Raw genomic sequence first — 12,320 nt, 5'->3', positions numbered from 1 at the left:
GAAAAGCCTTTGAATCGGAAACACGATGAAAGCCGCTCGGAAGCTGTCGTTTCACGATGTAAAAGAGAAGAAAAAAAAAAAAGAAATACGTCGGACGTCGGATAGGACGAGAGCCTCGCTTGAGTATCGAAAGTTGACGAGTCGTAGAGAGTTTGTCGTTTCGATATCATCGTGGGGTCATAAAAAAATAAGAAGAAAAAAAAGAAAAAAATAAGAGTGTAAAGACTTACCCGATGCAGCCAGGGCTATCGCCGCCATGAGTGTCCAATGTCTCATGTTTGCAAAGATAGAAACCGAGAATCTCGCTTCTTTCTCGACCACAAGCACCAGCACAAGCACCACTACCGGCTGCTCGCTGCCTCTTCTCCTCCGTCTCGTCTTCCTCCACCTCCTTCTCCTCGTCCGGTTGTCTCCGCACGTGGCTGCAGGCGCGCCGAATAGAAGCGGACTGCTTGGACTCTCTCGACAACGTTGGAAAGAAGCGATCCACCTGCTCCTTCTTCCTCTTCCTCTTCCTCCTGTTCCGACTCTTCTTTCTGCTCCACTTTAGTCTCAGGGTCCACCGAACGATCGTAGATATCTCGAGCACGCCACTGACATCGTTCTTCTTGTTCTTCTATCGGGAGCACGTGATCGTGTCCACCACCGACGACGTGCACCAGCTGCAAGAGCAACGTGTCCCTTCTTCTCGTATGCCGCCGCGCACGCACTAAGCCAGAGAACCACCGAAGCGCTTCCCTCGTGCTGCATCGTGCTGCATCGAGGACATATCTCTATTTCTCTCTTATTCTCAACCTTCCTTCTATTAGCCTCTTCACTGTAACCGATTTTTACCGCAAACAAATGTTGAGTGCTAAAGGAGAATCGTATGAAACCAGAAAGAAGAATTGTTACTCTCGCAATTGGACTCGACGAGGAGTCTTTCTTTCGTAAAACTTCTCGATCATCCGATCGAACAAAGCCGGCTACCTAGATACAATGTATCCTGTTTTCACCGAACTCCGGAACGTTCATGATCGTCAGCAGTGGCAGTGGCGACGGCGGCAGCAGCGCCCGGACACCATCGTCTCGACTTGGCTACCTTTCATCGTTACCCTCTCGTCACCCTATCTACCACGTTCTCGTCTTCGTTCTCGTCCTCCTTGTCTTTCTTTCTCCCTCTTTAGCTACTTCTCGGCCCTACAACAATTCTCTCAGTCCCTTCGATTCCCCTCGATCTTGCGAATGTCGTCGAGTCTTTCTCTCTATCTCTTTCTCTATCTTCAAAATACTGACATCAATGCCAGATACGTCCTCGCCGACGGCCAACGCTGGACTGATTTTCATTTGGCTGCAGCGCCGCGCGCTATCGCCACCGCAGTTCTCTTTGGCGCTAGCGCTCTGTACAGCTACGAGACTCCACCACCACCGCCATCACCACCATCACCACCTCCACCACCGCCGATGTACCTCCACTCCTTCGTTCATCACTTTCTTTCCCTCTCTCTCCCATACCCTCTCGTTAACCCCTTTCTCTCTTCCATCTAGCATCCCCCTTTCTGTTCTTCAAGCTTTCTCTCTCTCGTTCACCCCACATCTCGTCGTAGCACATCGGTACGACGGGGTGATGGTATATCCATGCCGTACGACTCCCTCGTTCTCTCCCTTCGCCTACATACTACCCTCTCCCACCCTCCTTTTGCTATAGTGCATGCCAACATCGCCGGAGAAGAGAGAATCGTTACTATGGCGAGATCAATATGATAGGACGGCGCATGCCTCGGTATTCTTATACTTGAACCCTTCGCCACTACTCGCGCTACCCATGTCTCTCTCTCTCTCTCTCTCTCTCTCTCTCTCTTTCTCTCTCTCTTTCTCTCAACCTATCTCCTCCTTTCTGCTTCATCTTCTCCACCACCCTTCCATCTCAGCGCGCAGAGCAAAACGTGTGCCGGCAAACCGTAGGTGAGTGCGACGTTGACTCAAGTCACTTCAGTCAACAGAGAAGCTTCTATGCGGGAGGACATTGTCTTCCATTACTCTTAACGCCATCATGCGCTGATTTTCCTTTACCCCTATCTTTTTGATACTACTTTCTGTTCTTTCTTCCATCGTCCTTCCAATATTATGTTCTATTTTCTTCTAACTCGATTCAATTTGCAGAATCGTATCACCAAGAGAATATCCTTTGTCAAAAATTGATTAACGTGCAGAAAGAAAATGATCAAAAGAAACCATTTCTTCCAATATTGATACATTTCTCTAAAAATATTGCAACTAATGTAATCCTAATTTTTTTACATTCTTAATCATTTTATCGGATTCGTTCAATTTAAATGCTCTTAAGCGACACATACGTGTTCTTCTCTTCAACAACGGGCAGTTTAGTAATAGGCAATATTAGCCGCTAGTAGCCACTGATAGAATTAAGTTGGTTAACTTGAGTTGGAAATGCTCAGAAAACGAAATAATTATTGGACGATTGAGGTAATGATAAATTAATAATGATCGTATTAATGTAAAAACATTTCCGAAGATCCTACGTTAATCGGTAATTATGCAATCTTTCAATTCGCTAATTATAATCACACTGATTATAATTATACTAATTGTAATCACACTAATTGTTTCACGATAAGCTATCTAACTAATAGAATTTCAGATTTAAAGTGAAATATATTTCAAAGAATAGTTTGAAGCATACTACTTTGAAAGTTACATACAATGTGCAATTTCATATTAACTGTTAGCACAGTTACGTATAGTCAGACGGAGCTCTACTATTCCCTGTTTTTCGTAAACTTAACATTTCTTTTAAAGCTAGTAAGAACTATCATTACGAAACTCACAAGTTTCGGATAAAATTAACAGAAAAGGTCAAGTAAAAAAAGGCGCGTTATTACGTCGCACGTTGCTTCAACAACATCTCTCCTACGATTAATGATCTTTCTCGTGAAATTATATACTTACATTATTATTTTTCACCCTACGTCCTTTACCTTATCATCAAAATATGAACGAACAACCATGTATATTGCAAAATCAATAATAATTATTATATATAGAATAATTGCATATAGCGCAATTAGACAAGTACTTAAAGACAGAAATTTTCGTTCAAGACTTTGAGAAGAAATAAATATATTTAACACTAATCTAGAGCATATCTATAAGACTGATAACATATATATATATATATATATATATATATATATTCAGGACATCATATATATATGTAATCCCTACAGAAGAAAAACGTGAGAAATTTGTAGCACTTAGTGTCAAAACAGGGTCGTGATAAAAATTATTGGCAAATTGCTTCAGTATCTTACCTCAATACTTTGGATGGTTGCTTCAAGAGTTTATATTAAACGTCACCTGCAAAGGAAAGAGTATTTAAAGATTGTCTCTCCCCTTTCACTGACACAATGTTAAACACATTTAAGTTACCAGAAAATATCTATAGCATTCAGTTTCATTTCAGACATAATTAAATAGTTTAAAAAGCTTTCGAAGAGACCATCGTCGCCATAGTCGCGCGCGCGCAACTATAACCTTTTGAGTACTTTATATTTTACGTAACATGTCAACGACAATGTTCGCAATGAAAGATCTAATTAGAATAATAAAGTCAAAGAATATATTATTTCGAATTATCCCTTATGATTTGTACATTTCGTTTCGCTCATTAGTTTCTTAGGAATATACGATATCACCATTAATTTCTATACTAGTCAACCTTCTCCGTTCACGAAATTTGACACCAGGTCATAATTACATCCAAGTCATTAGAAGCAAGTGCGATGTTAAAATGATGTTAAATTTATGTCTCCGTTAAATCTACGATGCTTGCTTGACGGATTTGTTAATCTAACGAGACAAATTAACTAACTTCCTTTTATATAGAAGTTAAGTTTCTTATATCTTTCACGGTTAACCTAACAAATTAGAGAAGTTAAGATTATTTTGAAGAAAGAATTGTTTTGAAAATATTTTATTTAAAACAGCTATAACATAAATAAATAATACATAATATAAATGTATATTTATTATTATTTTATTATTAAATGTATATTTATTATTATTTTATTATATGTATATTTACAAAACGTCTACATGAAAACATTTTCGAAACGAAAAATTACATTAATCCTATATGAAACGATAAATCTTTTATGACGACAATTTATATCATAAACTTTCGAATACTTTATTTTATATAACATGTCAACGACAAAATATTCATAACCGAACGCAATTAAAATCTCTTAATCTCTGTTACTTAATTATTGCTCTCAAATAATCTTCTTGACTGACAATCGTTAATAACCAAACTCGATGTTTTTACTTTATTTAACATAAATTTTTCGATATAGATAAATCATACTTTTGCTCGCTTCGCTCAGAATACGGAGATATAAATGTACCTCTGTGTAAGATCGATGTCAACACTAAACATTCCTTTAACATCTTTCAACTCGAAGAAACCTCTGGGGTTACATGATAATACGTACAAACGCTTTCAAAGAACTTACAACAACCTGTCGCGCCGTAACGCACTGGGGAAAACGCACGACGTGTCGTCAAATGTTTCAAGAAAATAAATCTCTCAAACTATGATTTGAAATAGCTTGTTGTACTTAGTTCTAAAATGAATTTTTAAAATTCCCTAAAGAAAACATTCTCCTTTATACACATACTTTATATATGTTACTATATACATATATTCTATATATGATATTGATATATTAGAAAAACAATGAATTATACTATGCATCTTTTACACATATATTATATATATATATATATATATATATATATACATAATATATATACATACATATAACAATATTTTATAAAACGTATAATTTAAAAGTTATGTAAAATAAATATGTTAAAAATCTTATTATATTTATATGCTGTTATTAAAATTATTTTGCGTATTAATTGTTCCAACACCTATAAATCCATCCAATAGTTTTCAAAAGATTTTTATCGACATTATCGGCATTACAGGAAGACGAACAGATTAAAATATCTTGTATAAAGATGTCGTTAGTATGATAATCTGAAATACATGTATAGGTAATGGGCATGTGTATTTATGTAGTTTATAAAAAAAACAATTGCTCATTATTTGTTTTTCAAATTTATTAATACAAATGCAAACAGACGTACCATTGCCATAATTGATCATCAGAAATATATCTTGATTATTATTTTAATTGATATCAAATGTTGATTGGACGTCAAAACAATTTGTTTGATGGCTCTTCTTGTTTTTCAATAAACTTTCTGTGAGAAATGTTTGAAAACCAATCTTTTTCAGACAGCATATTTTACCTTTTATCAATCAAAATAAGAATTGACTAAACCATTATTAGTATCTTCATGGATATTTGACATTACATCCGAATTCAACATAATACATAAAAAAAATGAAGATTTAAGTGTTGATAGTAAAAAGAAACACTATCTTAGTTAGCAATAAATAAATATCAGAAAATACAATCTTTTAATGTTAGGATCACATTACGTACAAAAGTTACGTATACGTTATAATGCCGTAATAAAATCAGAACAGATTTTTGTCAAGTCTAAACAAAGCGAAAATATAAATACTGTATGTAATAAAACATAGTTTTATGGAAAATATTTGTTTATAAGATCAATGTTTAAAGAACAAACTGTAAAGATATTTCAGCATACAAATTGATAAATATAGCTATCTTAGTTTAATAGCTACGACCGAAAAGAGTGTAAAATTTGGGTTTGTTTTGACAACTTGGATGAATACATTTCAAATTATCTAATAGTATAGAAGTCTGTGGCTGTTCGAAAGGTATACACAGACTTTTTGCACCCATTGATAATGCTCCTGCTTCTTCACCGGCATCGTCTCTGTAATTTTATAAAAATAGTATTAATCTTCCTCGCAAAATGTTCTATTCCAAATATTGTATCTCTATGTATATATAATATTTATATAAAAATAATATAAATTTACCTCGCGCTGTCTGTTTTAATGTTATCCTCACATAATGGTTCTCCACAAAATGGTGATAGTAATAAATTTTTTTTATTTAATTCCACAGAAAACTGTTCCCATTCTTCTACTTTTTTAATATGATCTTCTAAATTTTTTCTTGCTCTATAAAAATTGATTAATTATTTATATTATTATATTTCGTATTATTATTAATTTCACATTTAAATTTTGCACCATCTATTATAATAATAAAAGAATAAATAATAATATGCACGTACTTTTTAAGCATACTAGATTGTATCTCAGTAAGTAAATTGCGTAAAAAAACTACTGCTTCCGCTCTACTTGCTGTCACTTTCTGATAGTTGTCTCTACGTACAAATGTCACTTGATTTTTTTCCAGATCTTTGGGACCTAATTCAATCCTCACAGGTACACCTTTCAATTCCCAATGATTAAATTTCCATCCTGGGGTACGATTATTTCCATAATCAGATTTAACTCTAAGAGACTCATCTTTATTTAAATCATTTTCTAGTTTAAGGCATTCTGACATCAACTGATCTCTCTGTTGTACAGTAGTAGTTGCAGTAATACCACATGGTATAATTATAGCTTGAATTGAAGCTACGTTTGGCGGTAATACTAAACCTTTGTCATCTCCATGTACCTAACAATAAAATACATTTCATTTGTTTAGAAATTAAAATGCAATTACACAATTACCATTATCGAGTTTCATATACAAATAAATTTTAATATTCTACACGAAAAGTATCAATAATTATACTTATATTATATTATATTTTATATAATAATTATAATGAATTTTTAGAAAATATCATGATATTACCATTATCATAACTCCAATAGTACGAGTAGTCATACCCCAAGAGTTCTGATAAACGTAAATCTTTTCTTTTCCCTCAACTGCTCCTTCAACCTGAATATTAAACATTTTTGAAAAATTTTGTCCAAGATGATGACTAGTAGCACCTTGTATTGCTCTTCCACTAGTTGAAATAAATGCTTCTACAGTAGTTGTATAGTCACCACCAGCAAATTTTTCTTTTTCAGTTTTACGGCCTTTAATTACTGGTACAGCTAGTAAGTCTTCATATATGTTAGCATACATATCTAAAATTATTAAAACTTCTTTTTCAGCATCCTCTTTATTAGCAAAAGCTGTATGTCCTTCTTGCCATAAAAATTCCCTGGTACGTAAAAATGGTTTAGGATCTTTGAACTCCCATCTCTATAATAAATTATTTAATATCATTTAAAGAGCAAGATCGCAATAAATTAACTATAAATTAAACTTATAAATTAATTACAGATTAATATATTTATAACTATAAATCTATAATTACCACAACGTTACTCCATTGATTGAGTCTGAGTGGAAGTTCTGTATCTGACCTTAACCATTTAGAATATGCTGGATACATGACTGTTTCTGAAGTAGGTCGAATAGCAATAGGTTCTGCAATATCAGAATCTCCACATTTGGTAACCCATGCAACTTCTGGAGCAAAATCTGCAATATGGGCTTTTTCCTTCTCAAGTGCTGCTCGTGTAACAAAAATTGGAAAATAACATTCTTGTACCCCTAATTTTGTTATCTGTTTATCAAAGTGTTCTTTTATCGTCTTCCAAATCGTATAACTCCATGGACGAAGAATATAACAACCTGATACATCATAATATTCGATCATTCCACTCTTTGTAATAACTTGAGAATACCAATCAGCAAAATTTTCTTCTTTCTTTACTTCTAATCCTAATCTTGTCCCAGTTTTATTAACATCTGTATCTTTAATCTTTGTTTCATTATTTGTCATATCTTTATAAAATTTTTTTTCACTTTTTGCAGAATCATCTTTCTTTTTCTTTTTAGGTGTCATCTCAATCTTTGGCTTCCAATCAAGACCAGTTATTGTTTTATAATCATTTTTCAAATTTAAAAGAATTTTTACTTCTTTATCAATAATAGATTGTTCTGCTTTTGAACTTTTTAATTGCCTTATTTTATCGCCTTGTGTTTGTATTTCTACTGATATTTTATCTTCATTTGTAAATTCCTTATTCTCTGATTTTGTACACAATTCAGAACTATTTGTTTGAGATTTATCTGGTTTCCATTCTTGGCCAGTTGCAGTTTTGTATTCAGATTTTAAATTTAAAAGAATTTTTACTTCTTGATCAATTATATCCTTACTTGCTTTTGCAGTCTTTAATTGTCTTACTTTATCACCTTGTTTTTGTATTTCTTCAGATAGCTTCTCATTGGTTTTATTCGTAGATACTGAATTTATGGTTGCATTAGTTTGTTCAGACTTGACTGGTTTCCATTCTTGGCCAGTTGCAGTTTTGTATTCAGATTTTAAATTTAAAAGAATTTTTACTTCTTGATCAATTATATCCTTACTTGCTTTTGCAGTCTTTAATTGTCTTACTTTATCACCTTGTTTTTGTATTTCTTCAGATAGCTTCTCATTGGTTTTATTCGCAGATACTGAATTTATGGTTGCATTAGTTTGTTCAGACTTGACTGGTTTCCATTCTTGGCCAGTTGCAGTTTTGTATTCAGATTTTAAATTTAAAAGAATTTTTACTTCTTGATCAATTATATCCTTACTTGCTTTTGCAGTCTTTAATTGTCTTACTTTATCACCTTGTTTTTGTATTTCTTCAGATAGCTTCTCATTGGTTTTATTCGTAGATACTGAATTTATGGTTGCATTAGTTTGTTCAGACTTGACTGGTTTCCATTCTTGGCCAGTTGCAGTTTTGTATTCAGATTTTAAATTTAAAAGAATTTTTACTTCTTGATCAATTATATCCTTACTTGCTTTTGCAGTCTTTAATTGTCTTACTTTATCACCTTGTTTTTGTATTTCTTCAGAACTTTGAATAATAATTTTATCAATTATTATATTCACATCTTTTTGTTCAGTCTAGACAAAAAAAAAAATATTTAAAACGATTTAACAAATATGCATTTAAATAATCATAAATTTCATTTATTTTAGCAAAAATAAATATTTACTTTTGCAACATTTGATTTACTATTAACGTTTGCCTTTACAGATTTAGAAGCAGTATGACCATCTGGTATATGAAATAGAATTAAAGATTGTTCTTTGCAAGAGAAAGGACTTATGCCAGCATAGGGTACGTCGCATCTGAAAAATCCTTTTCTTTGCAATTGAATTATTTCTCCTTTTTTCACTTTATGTAATTCTGCCTCACCCAACATTCGTATTTCTACCTATAAGTTTATAATAATAGTTATGTTAATATTTCTGTGACAGATAAAATTAGGTCATATGTTTTAAAAAAATATATTATAATAGCAATCATATAAATCATATAAAATATTATTGCATTAGTTTATTAAACATTGATAATAATTTATTAAAAGTAATTAACCTACTCTTGTATCTTTGGCCACATAATCTTTGAAATCATCATCTTTTCCCAAAACTGGCTTACTTATAATATGGTCAAAATAAACAGCATAACATGGTATTAAATCCTTAAAATTTTGTGGTGCAGGTAGCCAAGTAATCTTTAATGTATTTTTGTAGTTCTCATCACTTAAATTAAGTTTAGCATCTACACTCTCAATAACACCATTCTTTTTATGTACTGCTTCAATTTTTAAATTACCCCAGTTAACGAATGTTGCGTTTTGTCCTTCAACTAGTGCTTCTGCATCATCTTTTTCTATCAATATTTTTGAACCTACTCGTACACGTTTAGTACCTAACGATGGATCTTTTGGATGGTTTTGAACAGTCACCCATTCTTCTTTGCTATCCAAAACATTAACTGGAACAGTTTTATTGTAATCTAATGCAGTGTACCTAATATAATAAAAGTTGTTGTTTAGAATTGAATGTTATATAATATTTATTAATTTGTTTTTATATATTGTCTACATACCTAATGGCAATTGGATCAATTACTTTCTTATTAAAAGCCCATATCTTATCCCATTCCATGAAAACAACTGATCTAGAACTGCCTTGTGCAATAATGAATTGTTTCAAACCATCTACGGTCATACCTCTTCTCAAGATACCTCTTACAGTAGGAAAACGTGGATCGTCCCAACCATCCACTAAATCTTCTTCCACAAACCATGTTAATTTACGTTTAGATAAAACAGTATTCGTCATATTTAAACGCGAATATTCCCATATATGTGGTCTACGTAATCCTAATGATTCAATTATCCAATAATATTGAACATCTCTATCGTGATATTCAGTTGTACGTAATGTGTGTGTGACATTTTCAACAGCATCCACTATTGGGCAGGCAAAATCATATGTTGGGTATACCCTGCAAAAATAATGTTATATAAAATTAGAAATAAATAATATTAAATATATTATTATTTATATACATATTATTATTTATATACACATTAAACATATTATTATTGATATAACAATATTATATAAAATTAGAAAGAAGTAATATAGTTATAAAAGTAGAATATTTAATTATAATTATTTACTTGTATTTTGTTCCAGTACGGGGATGTGGTTCTGGTTTGCATCTATAAATTGTTGGATCTCGTAAGCATCCATTTACTGATTCATAATCTATTTTAGCTCGTACACAGCATTCTTGACCTTTCCCAGTACCTTTCTGCATTTCATTCCACAATTCCAGATTCTTCTCAATAGCTATAAAATAATATTTAGATTTTAAGTATACAATGATATAAAATGCAAAATATAATGAAACTAGTATTACTTACAATTATCTCTGTTTACGGACTTCAGCTTTTGATCACGTTGTTCTTTCATAAGTAAACTAGGTGTATCATCTATAAATGCTTTACCATCTTTAATTAACTTCGTACAATAATCAAGCATTGAATCAAAATAATCTGATGTATAAGTGAATCGATCAGGCTTAATATTTAATAATCTTATATCTTCTAGTATAGCTTCTTCAAACTCTAAATTTTCTTTTGCAGGATTTGTATCATCAAATCTCATAATTAATTGGCCTTTAAAAGTTTCTGCATAATACTGATTCAAAAGTGCTGCCTTAGCATGACCGATGTGTAAATAACCACTTGCTTCTGGTGGAAAACGTACAACGACCTATTACAAAAAAAAGTATTAAAAACTAAGAAGAATATATGAACTGCAAGATCTTCTTATATAAGTAACATTTTCTAGGTAACTAACAAAATAATAGTTGTGATCAATTAGAACATTTAGCTTACTTTTCCCATTTCTGCCCCTGGTAAATCAATAAATTTACCCTCTTGTTTTCTTGCACCTATTTTCTTATTCATTGTTTCTTTAACTTGTATAATATTTACTGTTGTTATTTTATTATCTTTAATGGAGGACAATGCTTGTATAACAGCTGGCAGTGAAAGCATTTGTTTATACCATCTGGTCACACAAGGATATAATTTTTCATACTTTTCCAAATATAATACATTTAAAAGAGCACAGAAAATAGAAATGTCTGCTGCTGTTAATTTTTTATTTACAAACCATGTATTTGTCATTAATATTTTATTTAAATAAGAAAGAGTTTCATTTTTGACTGGTGATTGACATAATGGTCCTATAGCAAATGACAACCAATGATCTACTTCTGTCCTGCCACGAATATCTAAATTACCTATAAAGAGAAAAATATAATGAAAATTTATAATATGTTATCTTCTTAAAAGAATGATCTAATATATTTTAACATACCATATAGATCCTTAGCAATAGTTCTACCTATATAACGGACAACTTCGTTGCCACTTTCTGCTAACAATTGATCGTTGGAATCTAATAATTTAAGATTTTCATTGCCTTTCCAATCATTACACCATACTATATCGATCTCTTTTTTTTCATAATTAACTACTTCTATTGTTATTAATGCATCTATATAGAAAAATAAAAGAAAATTAAAATATTAACAATATGATAACCAAAAAGTATAAAAAAAAATTATTATATTTAATATATTTATATTTAATAACTTATATACAATGAAATATTAATTAACATATGTTCAACCGGGTATGAATAAAAAAAAAGTAAAGAAAAGCTGTAAAGAAAACGAGGAATAAGATATTGCTCATACCTGTTGGTGGATTATTAGCATTGACTTTAAGTTTCAACATCATTATTGCATCACTATTGAAAATCTGATAACTCTGAAATAGTACTGAATTTTTTTATTATACACCACGTGTGTCCCACAATTGTCTAGAACCACCAAATAGCAATTGCTAGCGACAGTCGATCGCTGACCGTAGAGCTTACTAAGTCATGACATTGTTTGTGCAAATGGCACAATTGCTTTAGTTATTTTC

At 31.8% G+C, this 12,320-nt stretch overlaps 2 protein-coding genes across 5 annotated transcripts in view; both read right to left on the bottom strand.

Moving 5' to 3' along the window:
• Positions 1-4,719, bottom strand: part of nAChRa7 (nicotinic acetylcholine receptor alpha7 subunit) — a 131,761-nt gene extending 127,042 nt beyond the window's left edge. For 2 of the 4 annotated variants that reach the window (XM_085659562.1, XM_035873285.2), the window contains exons 1-2: positions 4,407-4,719; positions 3,312-3,357 (exon numbers count right to left, since the gene is read on the bottom strand). Coding sequence is in view for 1 of the 4 variants with exons in the window: in XM_035873283.2 (XP_035729176.2) it covers positions 231-276 (46 nt within the window). In the remaining 3 variants the exon portion in view is untranslated. Of the gene's footprint in view, positions 1-230; positions 1,358-3,311; positions 3,358-4,406 lie in introns of those variants that run through there. The other 2 variants (XM_035873283.2, XM_035873284.2) reach the window with 1 other exon arrangement.
• Positions 4,720-4,906: 187 nt separating this feature from the next.
• On the bottom strand, positions 4,907-12,282 carry GluProRS (Glutamyl-prolyl-tRNA synthetase). The gene is made up of 14 exons (XM_035873507.2): positions 12,089-12,282; positions 11,707-11,886; positions 11,220-11,629; positions 10,743-11,094; positions 10,497-10,668; positions 9,917-10,318; positions 9,405-9,837; positions 9,018-9,239; positions 7,339-8,925; positions 6,822-7,223; positions 6,247-6,638; positions 5,987-6,130; positions 5,158-5,880; positions 4,907-5,047 (listed from the first exon to the last, which is right to left on the bottom strand). The coding sequence occupies exons 1-13, from the start codon at positions 12,129-12,131 to the stop codon at positions 5,715-5,717; spliced, it is 4,905 nt and encodes a 1,634-aa protein (XP_035729400.2). The 5' UTR covers positions 12,132-12,282; the 3' UTR covers positions 4,907-5,047; positions 5,158-5,714.
• Positions 12,283-12,320: the final 38 nt, after the last annotated feature.

The sequence above is a fragment of the Vespa mandarinia genome, chromosome 10, assembly GCF_050613455.1.
Source record: "Vespa mandarinia isolate Hongniang chromosome 10, ASM5061345v1, whole genome shotgun sequence".
NCBI lineage: Eukaryota > Metazoa > Arthropoda > Insecta > Hymenoptera > Vespidae > Vespa > Vespa mandarinia.
Note: the sequence above shows the minus strand (reverse complement) of the source record. Positions and strands in the feature narration are given on the sequence as shown.

What these genes read in the sequence shown, in the direction of transcription:
- GluProRS (XM_035873507.2), bottom strand. Translation starts at nt 12,131, where the DNA reads ATGATGTTGAAACTTAAAGTCAATGCTAATAATCCACCAACAG. An exon ending in TGCTAATAATCCACCAACAG is followed by an intron (nt 11,887 to 12,088) that starts GTATGAGCAATA and finishes TTTTCTATATAG; the next exon opens with ATGCATTAATAACAATAGAA. An exon ending in TATTGCTAAGGATCTATATG is followed by an intron (nt 11,630 to 11,706) that starts GTATGTTAAAAT and finishes TTCTCTTTATAG; the next exon opens with GTAATTTAGATATTCGTGGC.